This window comes from Rhineura floridana, chromosome 12 (assembly GCF_030035675.1).
Source record: "Rhineura floridana isolate rRhiFlo1 chromosome 12, rRhiFlo1.hap2, whole genome shotgun sequence".
NCBI lineage: Eukaryota > Metazoa > Chordata > Lepidosauria > Squamata > Rhineuridae > Rhineura > Rhineura floridana.
The window spans coordinates 31,305,370-31,326,399 of NC_084491.1; the positions used below are offsets into that span (position 1 = coordinate 31,305,370).

Genomic DNA, 21,030 nt, shown 5'->3' on the forward strand with positions numbered 1-21,030 from the left:
TGGGAATTGTAGTTCATCATCATCTGGGGGCCCAAGCTTGAAGAACACTGACCTAGGCGGAGTGTCTCCTGTTGGTTTCATTGGAACTTACTTCCACATAAGCATACTTGGGCTCTCCACTCAGGAGTCCGTGGGCATCTTCCAGTGACGCCTGCCTGGTGATAGGAATGTTGAAATGTTGCTTACATACAAGTCACTTATAGTTTGTCAATGAACCGTTGAAATGGCAGGTTGAATTTGGAACTTGTTTTGTGTAAACAAAGCTCCTGTTAACTTTTTCTGTTGCTCAAGGGTGATTTTGTTTCTGCACCTCCCTCCCTCTTTGCTTTGTTTCTGGGTCTGCAGCTGTTTCCAATTTGCTTGCAATTTTCTTCTGGGCTAGTAAAACTCAGGGGATGACTTAGAGAAGCCACATGGGATATCTGGACTCTACTGCTGGGAGGTTTGATTACAGAGACAGAAGAACTGCATACTTCAAGATATGCATCTATTCTTAAAATACAAAAAAAAAAAAAAACCCTCCTATGTATCCTAGAGCTACCTACCCTTCTTCCATACTTGCTCATTTCGGAGAGCTGGTATTAGTGTTCAGTATTGCCATTTTAAGTTAGTCAGAAGCCCTACCAATAAGAACTTTGCTGACATAAAAATCTGTTGTTAAAAACTCAGAGAAACGAAAGGGGTGATCTTTGTAAAAAAAAAAAAAAAGCTTCTTAGGGAGAAAGAAAATGTTCCTTTCTGTTTAATAAGATTAGGCACACTCAAGCTTCAGTGCTGTACCTACTTACCTAGGTAACCCCATTGAACTCAATGGGACTGTCTTCTGAGTGAACATGTATAGATTGCACTGTCAAGCCCATCGATTTTGATAGCCTGAAGGCAGCTTTTTCCAACCTGGTGCCCCCCCCAAATGTTGTTGGACAACTCCTATCATCTCTGACCATTAGCCATGCTGGCTAGCACTGATAGGAATTGTAATCCAAAACATTTGGAGGGTGCCAGGCTGACAGAAGGCTGCAAAGACAAGCATTCTTAGGGCTATTAAAATCAACAGACAAGCTTCATTTGGGACCTGTGAATTTTGGTTTATATGGCAGTAAAACAATTCCCTTGATTAAAATGCAATTGTGCACCATGCAGAATGAAAACTTCTTAGACATGTTCAGCATCAGTCAGCAGCTTATTCCCAAGTCTTTTAAAGGACCTACTCTAGAGTAAATGTGCTGTGGATTGCAGCCTGAATTTTATTTACTCCTGTTCTTTTCAAAAAAATGTTTATTCAGAATCAGAACTGAAGTAAGTACCACTGAGTTTAAGGGGACTTGCTACCAAATATGTGTGCATAGGATTGTGCATAGGATTGCGTTATTAGGCTAACGAACTGTCATCAGCAAAATACTGGATCAAAAAACTGGCTACATTTAATTGAACAGAATTGCACAAGTCTTTCATTTTAAGCTGCTGCTGTTAAACTAACAACAACGCAAGCCTTCTAGAGCTCTCTGAAGAGCAATTTATTGTATTACTAGGGGCCTAACCCTAAAAAAACAAAACACCCACAATTACTTATGAGTCAATCCACTGAAACAGTGCAGCTTGTATATGAAAGCCCACAAGCTACATGCCTTTGGTATTTTTGGCATCACAAACTCTTTTTTTCTTTTCTTGCAAGCTTGCAATGTTTACCTTGCCTGCAAAATTGGTTTTTACGACAATCAGAACAGAGTTTAATAATAATAATAATAATAATCCCAAGAATGTCAACATTCAAAAATGCCTTTGCTAGTTCCAGAATGTACATCACAGCAGCATTGTTTTCTTTAGGAATTGTCAGGAATTCTGTCTGGTGGAGAATAAATTGTATATAGACACGACTCCTGGGCTGCCCTTTCACCCCGTCACTTTATACATATATATTAAGGAGGAAAATGTTTCAATATGTTAGACTTAGGGGTAAACTTGAGAGAGGGAAATGAATTGTTGGGGGGGTATTCTAAATAGTTGGGGCAGGAGGTATCATTTACACTAAACCGTGCCCCTTGGTACATACCTTGTGTATATCTTTTCCTTATAAGAGCCTGCATAAATAACTTTTGTTTTATTCTGGGGCAAAAAGCAGCATTTAGAATTTTAAAATGCAAAGAGATCGTGCTGTCTTAGTCCATGTATGGCTTTTATTTTCCTTTAGCACAGCTCAGGGCCACCGCCTTGATCAATTGCTCCCTTACTCCCAAGTAGGCGTGTCTAGGATTGCAGCCTTAGTGCATAACTGTATAGTCCATTAGTAAATATTTGGGTGGCAAAATGAACTGAAATGTCTTGATCTGGGGTGTTTGAAAGGCCGCTGTTTGCAGCTGGAGAGGGAAAAGGGGGCTCTGTTTCAGAAAGGAAGGGGTTAAGCCACTTTACAAGACAGATTGGCCTTTTCTACCAGTTCACACATATATGTACCACTTGATTGCACAATACTTGCCTGATAGCTGGCTGCTGAATGTTTGACCTGAATCCCACTGAAAAGTGTTGTGTTTGAGCTGAACTGACACTTCTGTTTGTGGCTGTGGTATGGTCGTGGTTCATTCACTCGTGATGATGTAAGCTGATCACTTTGTGCTGCAGCATCACGTGGCAAGCTTCCATGTGCGGAACAGCCTTTGATGAATCACAGATTACTAGAATTGTAATTCCAATTTTAAAATACGGCATTTAAAACAATTAAAGATAAACTAAAATAATAAAATAGGGTGTGTCCTAAAAGAATATACGTCACAGGTGTCAAAGTTATTATGTGTGTGTTTTTAAATAGTATTTATTAGGATTTTTGAAAGATCCTAACAATAACAAAAGAAACCACAGACATCAATAAATACAAGCTACAATAACAGAGACATGAAATATGCTGTAGAGCACAAGGAAGGAAGGAGGGCATGAGAGGGCTGGGTTAAAGTAATAAAAGGGCGGTTCTAAGACAATTTAGTGCAGAGTCATCTGACAGAATCTTTCCAAAAGGTGGACTGGGTCGCCAGAGGATGTTCTCCCATGGCTGTTTAAAAAATCATTATTTGATGTCACAGGCATCAAGTTATGAATGTGAATAAGGGGAGCTGTTCTCTCTCACACACACAGATGCACATGGATGGCTCCAACATCAAATTATGACTTCCACCTCTGAAACAGCTGGCACCAAACATCACCTCAAAGTGCATTTCACCTCCTCTGACAACATCAGTTCCCGCTGCGAGACATCAGTGAAGGGCTTGGTCACAGTTGGTGTATATATACCGTACATGCAAATCACACAACTTCCACCCAAAGAATTTTGGGAACTGTAGTTTAACCCTCGCAGAGCTACAATTCCCAGCACCCTCAACAAACAAAGTTATGTGCTTTAAATGTATGGTGTGCACACAGCCACACACAAATTGGTTTTGGGAAGCAGGAGTGTATCCTAGAACATATGAAATGACAGCGTGAAATCCAGAGGGAATAATATTTTAGTACTGATTAGCCTATTCCACTGATTTTTCAACAGGACATAGGAAGCTGCCTTATATGGAATTGAATCATTGGTCCATCTCGCTCAGCATTGTCTGCATGGATTGGCAGTGGCTCCCCAGGATTTGAGACTGGAAGTATTCCCAGCCTTGGTATTGGACCTGGGACCTGCCATTTGCAAAGCAGATATTCTATCTCTGAGCTATGGCTCTTTGTTAAAATGGGACTGATATTCTTTTGATCCCACCCATAGTAAAAGCAATAGCAGCCTGGCTATGGAACTCCGAAATCACCTGATATCTACCTTAGGTTTTTAGGAACCAAGAGAAAATCAGTTTTCTTTGCCTGTGCTTTTAGGAAATTGCAAGGTCTCTTGCTGCTTTTATACCATTTGACTGCTCTGTAGTTTTATTGTTTGTGTTTTTTTTAAATCAGTTTTATGATGCTTTTGCTGTTTTGTATTCTGTTCAGTTAGCTTTACTTTTGGAAATTTGGGTAAGCTGTTTATGATTTGATTTTGTTTCTAATTTGGAAGCTGGTTGAGTGATCTTCTTAGAGTAACATTGAAAGGGAGGCAAAAAAAAAACCCAACCCAACCCTAAAAAAATAAAGAGGAGAGTGTCTCTGAGCATGCACAGAGTTCTTTGATTTCCCCACAAAGTGCATACAACTAGCCATCTCCCATCTGGAATTGGAGAGAAGGGCTTTTAAATCACAGAGAGTATGCATTACAGGGAGGCTTGAATTCCCAACACATCTCCTTTTTGAACTTAAAAGCACTGTCTTCCACCCAAGTAATAAGAAGTCCAAACTGAGGAATGATTATTTTAAGAGTGGATATTTGAAGTGTCTTTATTATGAAGCGGGGGGCTTAAAGCAGCACTTGAGCTCCGCTCAGTGTTGCTTTTTGGACTGACTGTTCCACAATGTTTTGGGTGTGTGTGGTTTTTTCCCTCCTTCCAAAAGTTTGGTATTCTAGTATTTTTATAGCCTTTCTGGAAGATGAAAGCAGCTCCAGTCGAAGACCAGAGTGCTTGAGCAGAGGTGGCAGAGGCAAAGATGTCATATTTGGCTGATTTATCAAAGGAGCAGTTGAAATATTGATAAGAGGTGAAGTTGGGGGAAGGAAATCCAATGAGAGGAGAGGAAGGGAGAGGGGTCTGGGAGCTGGGGGAGAGAGAGAAAGGAAAAGGGCTGACAGCATTGCAGAAACCCCCTGAGGATATGTGAGAGCTGCTGATGTAGTCTGTCTGGATGGTCTGGGGAGAAAGGGAAACTTTTCATCTTCCTTGTGGCCTCTGAGGCAACCAGGTTAATCTCCCTCTTGCAGAAAAGAGTTGTGCGTAGCCACAGAGGGCTATGTGCTACCACCAGACCGGTGGAAGTTTTCCTTAATTTTCTTCATCACCCTGGATCTTTACAACTTGGCTGTCCTGCTGGCCAGACACAGAGAGTGCATGAAAAGGTGAGTCTTTTTCTCTTTCTTTTACAAAATAAATAGAATAAATAAATACAATCATAAATGCAAATACAGACTCTGAAAAGTCTGGCTTGTAATTGAGAACTGTGTGTGTGTGTGTGTGTGTGTGTGTGTGTGTGTGTGTGTGTGTGTGTGTACTGGAAACATTCCTAGAGCAGCAGGGTCACCCTCTGTTACTTTTCTGCTTTTTGCTTACTCCGAAAATTTTTACATCAAAATCACAAAGGGGTTCTGGGAGTGATGCTGGCGTCAGAGGAAGGGGAGAAAGAGAATTTGAGAATGAAGAACCCCTTTCTGACATCTGAAAATGGACTGGCGAAGGAAAACGACCCTGTCCCTTAAGTCAAAGGGTTTTTATCCCTTCAGTTAAAAAGTAAAAGAAATTAGAACGTGTTAAAAAAAAGAGAACTATTTAGAATCAGTTGTCCGTTTGTGCCAACTGGCTGAACAAAAATGTATAATCTGTCTTTTTGCAGATGATGACGGGGTTTTTTTTTAATTAGTAAATGTTTTAGCAAAAACAAACAAAGGTTTTAGAGAAGAATAAGAGATGTTTTCAAAAGGAAAGTCAGAGTATGAAACTCTGGAATTGTTTTTTTTAAAAAAAACTGAGATGCATTCAAATAAAGACGATATAGCCAAGGATGCACTCCTTCAAGAAGCTCTCCTGCTCAGGGTTCCAGCTGAATGAATGGGAGCACTTGCCCTGGTCCAACAAATGGGAATATGATAGTGTGCTTGCATACCTTCCATTCAGTTCAGAGTGGTTTATTGCGCATGAGTACTTCACACCCTGGATTCTGCCTTCAGGCTGCAAAGGCAGTATGGATCTCTCTAAAGATCTTCAATGTCAACTGCTGGATTTCAAGCGCAACTTCATTTGTGCATTGTGGACTGCATCCCCCCCTCCCCCCTAGAATCTGGAAAACAGCAAATGTGAAACTTTGCATGAAGACTTCACCACCACCACATACACACACACCTCAGATCATTTACTGACTGGTGCATCCTGAAATGCTCATCCCTAAAGATAAGTTCATATTTTGATTTATAATCCAAGTGAGTTGTGGGAAATGAATGTTTCATTTCCAAATGTCTAAAAACTGGAAGGCAAAGTTCCTAGATAAACTTTTTGTCCTCCACAAATTGGGGCATACTCAGGGTACAATCCTAAAAGAGGAAGTAAGGTTAGTTGCATTTAATGGAATTTACTTCTGATTAAATATACATAGGATTGCTCTGTCAATAGCTCAAGCAAAAACCAAAGGCTTACTCATTCATACTTTTCTAAGGAATGAAGTTTCCCCTTAATTTTTGAAGCACTTTGTAAAAAGGAATCAATTATCTTCCACTCTGGGGGTTACTGCATATGAGATAAACCAGTCATTCTAATAATCCTCATACATAGTATACCTCTTAATAGCTGTGTGGGGATCTTTAAAAAGACAAACACTCCAATTCAAAATAAATTTCTTGGAAATAATTTCCACTGAAATCAATACTTACTTCCCAGTAACGTAACAAAACTACACTGAATAAATGTTTTTTTAAAAATTATTGCACACTTCAGCTGAAACCTGATGAATTTTCTTCCTTCTTTCTGTAATGCTTTTCACCTCATCCATCCACATCTCATAAACCTTTTTTCAGAAGCCCCACTAGGCTCAGTGTGACTTACTCCCACATGCAAAGGATTGCAGCTTGATTGAATTATGCCACCATCACTTTGATAAAAACAATTCATGGTGAATCGGAAAAGTGGTTCCATATAAACAACCCATTATTTTGACAGCAGATATAACACTAGCTGTGGGTTACTTTCAGTGTTGATAACTCCCATCCAGAAGCATTTACATGACCAAACACAGCTGTAGTTGTACCTACTGTAGAGTATTTCAGTGGCCAAAAATCAAGTGATAGAGAATAGCGCCTCACTTACTCAACCAGTTGTTGCAGTTGGCATTAACCAGTGCCTCTGCTTTTGCTGATGTTATCACATATGAAGAGGAACAACAACCCTGCAAATTGACTTTTTGGAACCATGTGTGTCTCCCAGCAATTAGAAGTTGGGGGATAGGTCAGACATTGTTGTGATCTCGAATGATAGTGATTGAGTGTGGGCATGTCAGCTGTGTAACAGCTATCCATGGGCAAAGTCCAAAGTTAAACACTTTCAATCCTGGTAATTTACATGGGGGAGAGTTAAGCTCATGGACATCAATGGGGGGGGCTTAAAGTGCTTGGTTTCGGCCAGCTGGTCACCCAAACACTTATACAATAAGACCAATGGCATTGATTTACTGCTGATATATTTGATTGTGTACAGTGTGTAATGATCAGTGAAGAAATAAACTGGGGCTATCTTTTTACTACTGAGGGGGTTTGGTTGTGTACACATTAGGCTCTGTTCCATTGCCTTATTAGTGATTATGTTAACAGTTTATTAAAAACCATTAATGCTAACATCATGATATCATAAAGGCTGGTTCTCAGACAAAGTGTGTGTGTGAGAAAGAGACCTCTAGCTAGCTGGCTACTTATTACACCAACAGAGCTGACATTTAGAAACTGCATTTCTTTGTTCTTTTCAGTTGCAGGTTCTGCTTTCCATTATAACTTGCATAACGTTATTGATTTGTGGACAAATGTTGATTTGAATATATATTCAGATCAACAAGTTTTCTCCAAACCACAGTAAGGATTGCAATGAGTTGTAATGCATTACTTAAAAAAAAAAAAGGAATCATATACAGTTGCATTTCGTTCTTCAAAAACCTTCAGCCTAAATATATGGATATTTCTTTTCATTATTAACTATAAATATAGCAGCTCAGTTAAATAGTCAATGTAAAGTTTTCCATCTGTCTCCTCCCCGAATCCTGATTCTCCCTCCCATTTTTTTAAAAAAAGTCACTGCAAAATGGGCAAGGGTTATTATTTCACATTGCTTTCACAAGAGAAGTCATTCTTTCTCCAAGCATAAGAGATTTGGTCTAAAACTTGGCAAAAATGCAGATTTTTATTACAAAAATGGAACATATTTGTGGTTTTGGTGAAAATAAATAAATTACTCTTCCAGGCTGTTTCGGGGGCTTTTTCAAACATCTGTTTACAAATAAGGATGTTCCAGACGGTACCAGACACTTCGTCTTACGTCAAGGTAAGACATGACAGCATCTTTAAACAGGTAATGTCAAACATTTACGATCCCCCCATTTACAATCCTCCCTTATTCAGTAAACCATTTATATTCTCTTCCAAGGCGTGATTTGAGTCTTTCTGTCAATAGCTGAATTTAGTGGAGCTGTCAGAAACATTTACTGAATTAGTTGTGTGTTACATGAGCAATTATGTTTACAAGAGGAATTAGTGGGAACTATAGGGGTTTCTGGTGTGTGTGTGTGTGTGTGTGTATACACACACACACAGATATATGTATGATATTATGTTGCCTAGTTGGTTTGCTGCTTGAATTCTAGCCAAGAGACTAGTTGGCCTGTAAGGCAATGTGCTAATTTCTAGCAATTTAACCCTGCTGGGGGTTCTCTTCCAACATTATTCTAATTTACATATGCATGCTTTCCCAAATGGAATCAAATTTGGCATCCAAATTACCTTGAATGTCTGTTCTCATCGTCCTTCATTCTATGCCTACGTCTCCTCCATCCTAATTGGTACAATGATGTGAAATGTTCCTGTTGCACATGGGTTTTCATCAACCAGATGCCCATCCTTATGACAGGTGTGGTGTGGGAAGGAGGGCCTGTATATTACAATAACTTTACATGATGCAGAGGATCTTTTTGAACATGAGCGCCACATACAAACGCACATACCCTCCACCTTTTCTCAGTGAGGGCTAGGTCTCCCAGTGTCCGAGTGAAGGACAGATTTCCCCCTTCTTGTAACTTTCCAAGTGCAATGGTTCCTGGTAGGAGAGAATGACCTACAGATAAGAGAGAATTTCAATCCAGTTTGCCTTTAAAGGGGAACCTATCTAATTTGAACTTTCCAAATCAATGTGCAAACTAAAACACAGCCATCCTTCACAACTTGCACACTTCTGAATTTTGCAGTGCAGTTCTCCAGCCAAATAATGTGTACAAAACTGCATACAGTAGGGGAAAGTGTGCATAAAAATTCATATATTAATGAAAATAACATACAAAAATGTATTATATTATGGGAAATTACTTTGCAAAAATATGTACATTAGGCAAAATTGCCTACAAAAATGTGTACATTAGGAGAAATTCACACTAAAATGCTGCTGAACTTTCATGAGGACTTTTTTTTTAAAATGCAACCTGATGATAAAATGCAGAGAACTAAACTTAAAATTGGAACAACAAGAACCTAGGAGAACCTGAAACTGACAGATTCTCCCATCCATAAATATTGGGGAACTAACAGGTTGAACCTGTTCCCTGCCCCTGGTGATCAGGGATCAAGAATCATGCTCGCTCCTACCTCCACATCATAATCATTGCTTCTGTTTCTTGGTCACACTATGATGTGACAGTGCTGGGAATATACCAAAAGAGGGAGAGAGCATGTAAGTGTAACAACAACCTACAATCTGGGTTCAGGAACAAAATATGTACAGTGTAACTGCTATGTGAATACTCCCCTTTTTCTCCCCCTCCCTTTTAATTGTTGCTGTCGCCTTTGTGTACTTCATCTTTAACAGCATGGGCTATACTTACCGTAACAACTGTTAATGGTGGTTAAGAACACCTCCTTTTTAACAATACCATCCATGTTCTTTTCTATGTTCAAATGGCAACTGTTAAGCCAGCATGGACAGAGATCAGAGATTATGGGGACTGTAGTCCAACAACGTTTGGGAACTCAAGGTTGGGGAAGGCTGCAACTTAATATGTGCTTTTATGTTCATCCCAAGAGCCACATTCCGCCTTAAGCAACCTCCCAGGGGCCATATATTAATGGTGGGTGGGGCCAGAAGCAAAAGTGAGTGGGGCAACAGATGTGACCGAACACACATCTCTCTGTCCTCCATCCTGGTAGACAAGAGGCACCATCACAGTTAAAGGACACTTTCACTGGTGAAGGGTGTGACATTGGGAGAGGGGAATGACCTAGAGATAATTCCAAGGGCCAGGTAGAGAGCCTTGGAGGGCCACATTTGGCCTCCAGAGTTAATGTTCTCCACCTCTGTTTTTGTATCTAAACCTGACCATTTCCCAGAGGTCATATCAGTTTCTTCTGTTTATTACTGATACTTTGTACCTGAGATTAAAACCCAGTGGGGAATTGTTTAAATTAACTATTCTTTTTTGTTTCACATTTTCTACCTTTTATTATTTATTTATTTAGTATATTTGTATGCCACTTTTCATCACCAGGTGACCTCAAAGCAGCTTCCATAGCAAGAATAATACAATATCATAAAAACAATTTAGAACATCAGCAGCAGCAGCAGCATAACTTCAACAGTATCAATAAATAACACCACGAAATAGGCTCAAATCTCAAATCAAGTCTCCAAAAGCTAGAGAAAACAAATATGTGTTGATAACATACATGTTGCCCATCTTGAGCCTTTTTATTGTTTAGAGAGCTTCCTCAACTTACCTGGTCCTTTACAGAGGGATAGGGAAGACCACGTGCAAATGAAAATCCTTTGCATCTCAGTCCTATGCATCTTCTCTTGAAAGTAAGTGCTCTTGAATGCAATGGAGTTTTCTCCCAACTAAGTCTGCATAGGATTGCAGCCTCAGGGCCAAACTAGATGTGACATTTGTCATGAAATGAATTCTTGCATGGCTGTTATTTAAAAACATGAATTTTCTTGGGGGGAGGAATCAGAACTGTGGCATGGGGGGAGGAGGTTTTAAACCTTTGCCTTCAACTGGTTCTGATTGAAATCAGAAACACACACACACATACACAGAGCCAGTTATTTACAATGGAAGGAAAGAACCATTGGTTTGTCTGATTCTGTCTAGGGCTGCATCTGGGTAAAAGAGATAACAACCTCACAAGTTGCTTGTTACCCAAATGTCTCCAATCAACTTACATTGCATTTAAAAACATAAACATAAATGCATTGTTCCATTAACAACTCCATATAAAACACCTAACACACACATACACACACACACACACCAGTAAAGCCTCTCTCCCCCACTCAGGTCCCAATCAAGAGGAGGGAGGCTGTTTTGCATTAATTTCTTCTAGAAACAAAACAGGTACCCAAGGGCAAACAGTGTCACAAAGTCATGTCTAGTTTGGCTCTTTGTTTTATGAAGGGTTAATTGTGAGCACAGTTAAGCCAAAGGCACCATGGAAGAAGTGGATTTTGAGAGGAGCTGCCGTGGGCTGATGGGCAACATGTGAATCCTACAGATTAGCTGAGCTGCTAATGCCAGCTGATGATGTAAAGATGGGTTATTGCACTATTTGGACTTAAACCAAGTAGAGGTGTTTTTTTGTTTTTGTTTTGTATTGTTGAACTGAACAACATGAAATCTGGGAAGTAGATTTTTATCTGGATCTTGGGCCGCATCTGCACCAGACATTTAAAGCAGTATCATACTGCTTTAAACAGTCGTGACTTCCCCCCAAAGAATTGTGGAAACTAGTTTGCTAAGGATGCTGAGGGTTGTTAGGAAACCCTTATTCTCCTCACAGAGCTACAATTCCCAGAATGGTTTAACAGTCAATCCCTCTTCCCAGGGAACTCTGGGAATTGTACCGCTGTGAGGTGAATGCTAACAACTCTTAACACCCTTAACAAAGTACCATTCCCATGATTCTCTGGGGGAAGCCATGACTGTTTAAAGTGGTATGATAATGCTTTAAATGTATAGTGCTGATGTAGCCTTAATTCCCTGCCTTTTTTAGGGCAAGTGTCCTTGTGCATTGTTGGATCCAAAGTTACAGATCTGGATGGTGGTAGTGGTGGCGTTTGTTTTTTAAAACTCATTTGAGCCCAGTATCACATTTGACAATTTGACATCATATATATGATTTTTCCCTCCTCACAACAATTCTCAAGAATGTAAACAAACCAGGCCTCAGACATCTGGATTACACATTTTAAACCAGCCTACAGTACATACAAAAATTTAACATGCAGGCCACTGCTGCTTTCCTTGTCTCAAGAAGCAGAGGAGGGTATGATAAAACCCATGCATGATGTGAAAGTTGTCCCTTTCATCTTTGTCAGGCTGGGCTCCCATCTTCACAACATGATTCCTTATAAACACTAATGTTAAGAATATCCAAAGGCAGACCCCACTGAGCTGGACCAGTTCCCTCATTCATGCAGCCCAGTCCTATATATGTTTACTTGGAAGTCCCCAAGGGGTCAAGGTCATTAGGGATGGGAGAGAAATTTGATTCATTTCACATATAAAAGTGAACCTTTCTAATGTGCATTTTCTAAAACAATAAGCAAACCAAAACACAGCTGTCTTTCAAAATTCACACATCTCTGAATTTTGCAATGAAATTCTCCAGCCAAGTAATGTGCATAAAAATGCATATATTAGTGAAAACAACATACAAAAATGCATTACATTAGAGGAAATTGCCTTGCAAATAATGTTTATATTAGGCACAACTGCATACAAAAATGTGTATATTAGGAGAAATTTGCACTAAAATGCAAGTGAGTTTTCATGAGGGATTTTTTTAAAAAAATCTGTGAAGTGATGTAGAAATGTGGAGAGTTGTACATAAGATGAGGAAAATAAGAAACTGGGAGAAACCAAAATTCTAGTTCTGGCATTAAAACAAGATATGCTGCCAAAATCCATATTTCCTGACTCAGAAATATGAATCTCAGTTTGGCTTGTAATGCTTCCCCCAATATGGAGCAAGAATGATGATTCTGGTGTCCTTATCCAGGTTGGATCTGTTCCACCCACCCTCCTCCTCTTCCTCCTCCTCCTCCTCCTGATTATTATTATTATTATTATTATTATTATTATTATTATTATTATTCTGCCATTCAGTCAAAGATCCCAGGGCAGGTTATAACAATCTTTAAATATGACATTAAAAATAATTTAAAAGCAACCTAACATCCCAAAATAGAACGGGTCCTAAAAATATATGTCTCAGGTGTCAAAGGCCTGGATAAAGAAGTGTGTCTTCAGCATTCACCTAAAACTGTACAGCGAAGTTGCTAGATGTACCTCAATGGGGAGAGAGTTTCACAACTTAGGGGCCACAACAGAGAATGCCCTCTCCCGGGCCACCTTCCCCCAAGCTTCCGAGTGTGGCGATACTACCAAAAGGGCCGCCTCTGCTGAACTAAATACCCAACAGGATCTAAAGGAAGGAGACGGTCTTTCAGATATTTGGGACTTAAGTCATTTAGGGTTTTAAATACTAGTGTGAGCACCTTGAACTGGCAACCGATGTAGCTGTTTTAAAACAGGGGTTATATGAGATCCAAAGGGAACCCTAGCCAGTATCTGGCTGTTACATTTTGGACCAGTTGAAGTTTCCAAGTCATCTTCGAGGGCAGCCCCACATAGAGCGCAGTGCAATAATCCAATCTGGAAGTTGCCAGATTAGGGAGTGCGGTGGCCAAACAATCTCTGTCCAAAAAAGCCCAAAGGTGGTGAACTAGCCAGACCTGGAAAAAGACTCTCCTAGCCACTGAGGCCACCTGAACCTCCAATTACAATGTTGGATCCAGTAGTACCCCCAACCTGCGAACCTGCTCCTTCCAGGGGAGTGCAACCCCATCCAGAACAGGCCTTCTCCCTACCTCCTGGACATGAGAACTTTGGACACATAACACATCTGTCTTTTCAGGATTCAGCCTTGATTTATTGGCCCACATCCAGCCCATCACTGCCTTCAAGCACCAGTCCAGCACCTTAAGTGCCTCTCCCAATTCAGATGGAACAGAGAGGGAGAGCTGGGTGTCATCTGCATATTGATGACACCTCACTCCAAATCTCCTGATGACAGTTCCCAGTGGTCACATGTGGATGTGAAATAATGTTGGGGACAAGATGGAACCCTGCAGAACACCACAGGATAATTCCCATGGTGTCGAGCAGTAGCCTCCCATAACTACTTTTTGGAAGAGGCCCTGGAGGTATGAGCAGAACCAATGAAGCACAGTGCCCCCAACCCCCACCTCCCTGAGATGCTCCAGAAGGTTACCATGGTCAACTGTATCAAAGGCTGCTGAGAGATCATGAACAAGCAGGGTTACACTCCCCTTATCTCTGTCCTGGGAGATGTAATCAGCTAGGGTGATCAAGGCAGTTTCAGTGCCATGGCCAGGCCTGAAGCCAGACTGGAATGTATCCAACCAGTCAGTTTCCTCCAAGCATCCTTGAAGCTGAACCACCACCTCTTTCTTAAGCATCTTGATATTTGCCACTGGGTCCAGGGAGGTCTTCTTAAGATGTAGATGCATCACCACCTCCTTCAAGGCGGATGGTGCCTCTTCCTCCTCCAGTGAAGCTTAATCACTCCCTGGACCCATCCAGGCAACCTCCTACCACTAGCTCTAAGAAGCCAAGATGGGCAAGGGTCAAGGGGGCAGGTGGTTGGCTGTACTTCTTCAAGCAGCTTGTCCACATCTTCAGGCCACAATAATTGAAACTGATCCAGTGCGGATGGAACACACAGTGCTCCAGAAGCGTCCATTGGACTTGCTCTAACTGTGGCATCCAATTCTGTCTGAATCTGAGTGAATTTGTCCCTAAAGTGCCTCCCAAAGCTGTTACAGCAGACCTCTGTGGGTGTCAGAGCACTGCTGTGTCAGCCACATGAAAAAAGCCCATTCCCACTCAGAAAAGCTCTGCTGGATGGCTACTTGCTAATTTAACTAACGTAGTTTCTCCGAATCTACTAAGGTGTTGGTAGAACTGGGAATATTACATTTCCCAGTGCTCCTAGAATCTGGTATACAGCTGAAGCAGCAAACTGGGGGTGTAGGTATAAAGAGAGGAAGGGGGCTGATAGACAATTAGGCTGGGAGAGAGCTTGAGACTCCCTATCGGGGGTTGAGGAATTGGGAAAAGAGACTGGACCATATTGCTCTCCTGATCACATCACTGGGGGCACAACAGAACTTTGCTTGGACTCCAGCTCAGAAATAACTTGAAACTATTTTCCAAATTTGGGAAATAGTTTTGGTTCTTTCTGAGTCTTAAGCCTGGTTGGGGGCTCTGTTCCAGTTGCTAGCTTTAGATCTCAAGGAGAAGGACTGGGAGAGATCCTGAAGAGCCACTGCCATTGGCCTAGCTGGAGCAATGGTCTGACTCACTGGAAAGTAGGTCATGTGTTCCTGTTCCACATTTTTGACGGATTTTGCAAGGAGAGGTTTAAATGCCAGATTTCAATGCTGAGCATTCATTCCCAGATCCCATGTTCCACAGCCATACTCATATGTTTCTTTTCCCTCTTGTTTTTTCCTGACTCTGCAAAATCCTCTGTTGAGGTTTATTCCCAAACATGTGTAGGATGTCAACTATAGTCTGTCAGTTGTTTAGAAAGTAACTTCCTGGGGAAATTGAAGTACATTATTTAAACTACTGAATTAAACCAGTTTCCCTTGCCCTAGGGAGTCCTGGCTATGGGAGTTCTGTCAGAGGCTATGCGGGAGGGTTAGGTTTGTAACAGGACTCAAAGTCTGGTGAGGTGTTAAAATTCCCAGGATTTGGTAGGATGTGTCGTGATGATTAAGCTTGGAGAAGGAGATGGCAATTTAAGCTTGTGGTATATAGACACTCTAAGTGATCTTCCCCCCCCACACACACACACACTCTTTTTTTGAGGGGGGATGGATATATTTGCCATGTGATGCACTTGCAATATCCTAAGGGCAGGAGCTTATTTTTCAGGACTGGATTTTATACTGCTCTCTATTCAAATACACCAAACCTTATGTCTATTGGCACAATTTTGGGATCATTGGCACAGTTTTCATGGGCTGTCCAACTCCAGTTTGCATACATGAATGTTATGTCAACAAGACAAATGTATATTTGGTTTGATACCAGTTTTAACTGTCATGGATTCCCCCAAAGAACTGTGGTTTGGTGGGGATGATAATTCTCTGCTGAAGATCCCAAGGCTCCTTGCACCTCACATGTTCCCTGAAGAAAGTGAATGACTGTTTATGACTGTAGTGTACTTGTGTGTACTTATCTGTTTCAGTACATGGATGCAAATGGCAACACAGCTCTGATCTGTGTGCCCACCGTTTGCACACAAACACAGCTCTTTTGATGCATAGTCACCTCTGGATGGGGGCTAATGGACTGCATCCAATGTAGCACTAAGTTAAAGTCATTTAATGGTATAATTGTTCCACTGGCAAAATGTTTTCTGCCAGTGGAACACTGTTGCACAATAGAATGCACAAGCAGGTTGCTGTGGGTAACTTTGTTTCGCAGTAGATTGCACATCTGAAAATCTGCTGTGCAGTGAGTTTCCACTAGCACAACTGTTGTATTCAGGCCTGGTGCCAGTAGGCAGCCAGGTTGGGCACAGGCTGAGGGCCCGTGAAGTTGACAGGGACCCCTGCAACCGGGGCTGGGTGAGTGTAGCTCCTGCTCTGCAATCCGTGCTAGCATCGGCTTGCAGTGTGTGTGCCCCGCACTTTGATGCTGGTGCAGATTATGAAGTAGGAGTCACCTTCCCAAGTTATGCCCCCCTGCTGTCAGGTGAGTTGGCTGCACCACATTGCCGCATCAGTGTGCTGCACCCACATACTTTCCATCATCCAAGATGGGGGGGCATGAACACCTCCTGCTGCCATCTTGGGTGATGGGAGGCATCCGCGCACAGCACGCTAATGCGGCTGGGCTTATTTAAGCCCCTGGTGGCAGAAGTGCTGCTGCGCTGATGCTTTAGAGGGCCCACTGTAGTTTGGTGCCTGCACTGGTTGTATTGGATTCCTCTGTTGTGCAACATTAAAATTCATCCATCTACTAGTGCAAGAGCTCTTTTGCTAGCGGAGAGAGAATGCTGGATACAGTCCAGTGCCCTCATGAATGGATCTTCAGGTGAATTCTGTTCATTATTAGAGTCTGGATTTTACTAACATATATATAATACATAAATAAAAATATGTGTATATGAAGTGGATATGGGAACATCAGGGTCTTGTTTCATCTCTCTCTGTGTTAAGAGAAAAACAGACATTCTTGTGCACACTGCCTCATATGTTACATGTGCTGTGACCCAGGTATCAGTGTTTTGTACTTCTCATAACCCAATGCATGAATCTGCATGGGACTTGCAAAGGAAAAAAATAAGCATTGTTCTCTGGATATGTCACCTATGTAACTGTCAGTGAAACTAAATTAATTGTACCACTCCCATGTATTTGGGTAGTGGTGGAGATTTCTGTATGTGAAGTTTGTTTCTTGAGATATATACCACGATAATAAGCACTATTATACCACTTTAACAGGCTTAGCTTCCCTCAAAGAATCCTGGGAACTGTAGTTTGTTAAGGGTGCTGTAAGTTCTTAAGAGACCCTTAATAAACTACAAATCTGGAGATTCTTTGGCGGAAGCCAAGACTCTTAAAAGTGGTGTAACAGTGCTTTAAATGTATGGTTCAGGTGTGACCTAAGGTGAAAGGGGAGAAATCCAAATGGTGCCAGTACTCTGTAAGTGAAGTGACAGTTTGTCACCTGCTTTAATGGCAGTCAAAATCTGCTACTTAAAGCTGCTGCCTTACTTTACCCCATATCTTATTAAGCAGTACAATTCAGTGTATCCTTTTACAGAGGATTATGTTGACACTAGGGCCTTTTCAAAGGATATCCTGTGGATCAGACTTACCAGAAGGTTTGGATAACTTATGTTTGGATAATCCAGTTCCTAGTGCTGATAATTCCTGGGTTCCCTTTTATTTGTGCTGTTCTGAAGTCAATGGCAAACCCCCCCACAAAAAAACACCACCACCCTTTTCTGAATTAAAGTATGAATGAGTCCTTAGTATTTGCAGAATTCATAATGGGATAGTTAACGGCATCAGATGGGCCCTGTTCCAAAGTATGGAGTCTCCAGGCTTTCCCTGTGTAATCATGTTCCATAGACATAATCAATAGGGATTTGTTTGTTGTTTGTTTGGTTCAGGGGAAGGCCCTTTAGGATCAGGCCTGTTTTCACTATTTCAGTGGTGTGAACGCTAAATGACTCATGTAATGGTCACACACACACGCACACTGTTCAAGTAAAAATAAAGTAAATCTGGGAAGGTCTGCAGCTGAGTGGTGGTAGTGAGCATCTGCTTTGCATGCAAAAGGCCCCAGGTTCAAACCCTGGCGTCTCCAAATAGGACTGGGCAAGACGTCTGTCTGAAAACCTGGAGAGACAATACAAAATTAGCTTGACCAATTATCTGGCCTGGTATAAGGCAGTTTCCTAAATCTACTGCATTATAGCAGTTTTTCAGGTGGGGGAAAAAAGAATATCAATTTAAATATGAAGATAATATAAAATTGACATAAAATTAATGCTAATGGGGGGTGCTGTGTTTAATGAAAAGCTTTGCCTCCTTTGAAATATGCCCTTCCATCTTAGTGGTAGAGCAGCATTCTTCAGCCTTGGGGGCCCAGATTGTCTTGAACTAAAATTCCCATGATACCTTGACCAGTGGCTAAGCTGGCTAGAGATGATGGGAGTTGCAGTCCAGGAACATCTAGGGACCCAAGGTTGAAGAACAGTGGTTTAAAGGGTCCTGCAAAATGTCACATTGCCATCACTCTGATTTGTCTTCAGGATGTCACATCCACCAGGGAACTGGATGTGTTTGTGACATTATCCCATTGGCTATGTGATTCCTGATTGGTTAGACCACGTAGCCAGAAATAAGAAGAAGCCCTTTAAAATGGTACCACTGGAATGAACTGATGTGGAAAGGGGTAGATCTGGGGAAAATCTTTTGGAGAACATTTAATGGGTCCCAACTTCTCCTTTTTGCACTGAAAATGTAAACCTATTAAAATTAAGCTCAGCTCAAATAATGCTGACATGTTTTATGGAACTATAAGGATTGTTTAGATAGTATCATATTATCTAGATTCATACTGAAAATCTCCTTGAATGACCTGGGACTAACACATTTTGAGATGGTTTGTATTCTCCTGTCTGACCAGGACAAGCTGGCAGCAGCAAACACAATTGCATGCAAATAGGTGCCATTAGTCCTTGTGTTTTGTCTTCAAATTCACTCGATATGTTTTATTACAGGAATGGGGAACTCTTTTTTTCAACTTGAAAGCCACATTCTCTTCTGGGCAATCTTCCAGGGGCCACATGCCAGTGGTGGGCGGGGCCAGAGGCAAAAGTGGGCAGAGCAATGAATGTAAATTTTACTTATGCACAGCAGGCTGCTTTCTACACACTTTCACACACCCCTCCCTGTCCTCCATTCAGACAAGCACGAAGCAATATCAGAGTTCAGGGACATCCCAGCCAGGCAAACATATTTTGGATGTGAAGCAGGGCCAGTGAGGATGTGGCCTGGGAAAAGTCCTGAGGGCCAGACAGAGGGGCCTGGAGGGCTGCATTTGGCCCCCAGGCCTGAGGTTCCCCACCTCTGTTCTGTTGAATGAATGGCACTGCATAAGGCTTGATACCAAGTTAGAAATTTGACTGGAGCTGCTGAGGTTTCAGTATATGCAGTTATTGTTTGAGAGATACAGTGGGCTGCATCATGTTTCAATGTGCAATGATATATGATCCTGAACAAAAGTGAACTGAGGTATTGCATGTCAACAACACTCTAAAAGTGCTATATAAATGCTTAAGTATGATGATGGTTTAGGAAGGCCTTTGGGATTAATATGTGAATTCAAGCTGGTCAATATGTTGTCATCCTTCTCTTGTGTTGATAAAATATAACTACTCATTGGCCAGGATCCCAAGAACTGTGTAAGTAGCTCCATGTGCTCAAGTGGGGAGGAGGAACGTGTGTGTTTCCCACACAGCAAAACCTTGCAGCACACGGCAAACGGGCTTTCAAAAATAAGAGGAGCTTCAGAAACAATTTGTAATTTAAATACAGGAAGATCTGCTGTGTGAAGGGGTGTGTGTGTACGTGTGTTACAAATCTCACCCACTATATCCAAGCCCTTAAGAGTACATAAAACAGCTGTTTGCATCTGCCAGTGTGTGATGCTGGCATCAATTAGAATCTCATATGTATTTATACATCACTTGGGCTACAGATAATTTGTTTCTTGACATGCACAAGGAGAAGTGGTAAGCCTCTCACCAAGGTTGAATCATAGTTCTCAGATCCTAATCCCTGCCTATGCAGCTTCTGCTAGCAGTTCCTTGTAGAATAAGAACATGAACTCAGTGCATGTTCAGAATCCCTGATCCTCAATCCTGCCTTTTGTTTCTGGGTTGTTCTTCCATCCCGACTATTGGCTGGTCCACAGCTTCTCTCCACAGAATGCTGCCCATGGCCCAGCCCTGATATGGACTGAGCCTTGTCATGGAATGAGGTTCATGATACTTTTGAATGCTGGCGTCTGCGTTCCAGAAAATAATAGGTGTGCAAAAATGGCCACTCCTATGTCTTAAAGGTTTGAACTCATGCGTTTTGGCTGTTTTCTGAGCTTCCATTTATAAATGGGTACATGCACTAGATTAAGGGACATGTGTAATAAATTGAGGACCCAGAGTTAGGTTCTGGCCACGCTCTAGTTCTGTTCTTCATGGTGCACCTTGAACGTGACTGTCTGATGAGCAGAACGGACTTTTCAAGCATGACATCCATGTAAAGGAGAACCAGTGTGGGGTAGTGGTTAGAGTGTCAGAGTGGGACCTGGGAGACCAGGGTTTGAATCCTCACTAAGCCATGAAGCCCTCTGAATGACCTTGGACCAGTTATTGCTTCTCAGCCTTACCTACCTGACAGGGTTGTTATGTGCCACCTTGAGCTCCTTGGAGAAAAGGTAGGATATAAATAATAACGAGAACCAGTATTATGTAGTGGTTACAATGTCTGGCTGGGACCTGAGAGATCAGGGTTCAAATCCCCACTCAGCCATGAAGCCCTCTGGGTGACCTTGGGCCAGTCACAGTCTCTC

At 41.6% G+C, this 21,030-nt stretch overlaps 1 protein-coding gene across 1 annotated transcript in view; it reads left to right on the forward strand.

Annotated features, from left to right (window-relative positions):
- The first annotated feature begins 8,069 nt into the window (after window positions 1-8,069).
- FLI1 (Fli-1 proto-oncogene, ETS transcription factor) overlaps window positions 8,070-21,030 on the forward strand; it is a 149,278-nt gene continuing 136,317 nt past the window's right edge. The window contains exon 1 of the mRNA XM_061592965.1: window positions 8,070-8,132. Within this exon, the coding sequence (XP_061448949.1) occupies window positions 8,094-8,132 (39 nt within the window). The 5' untranslated portion in view covers window positions 8,070-8,093. The remainder of the gene's footprint in view (window positions 8,133-21,030) is intronic.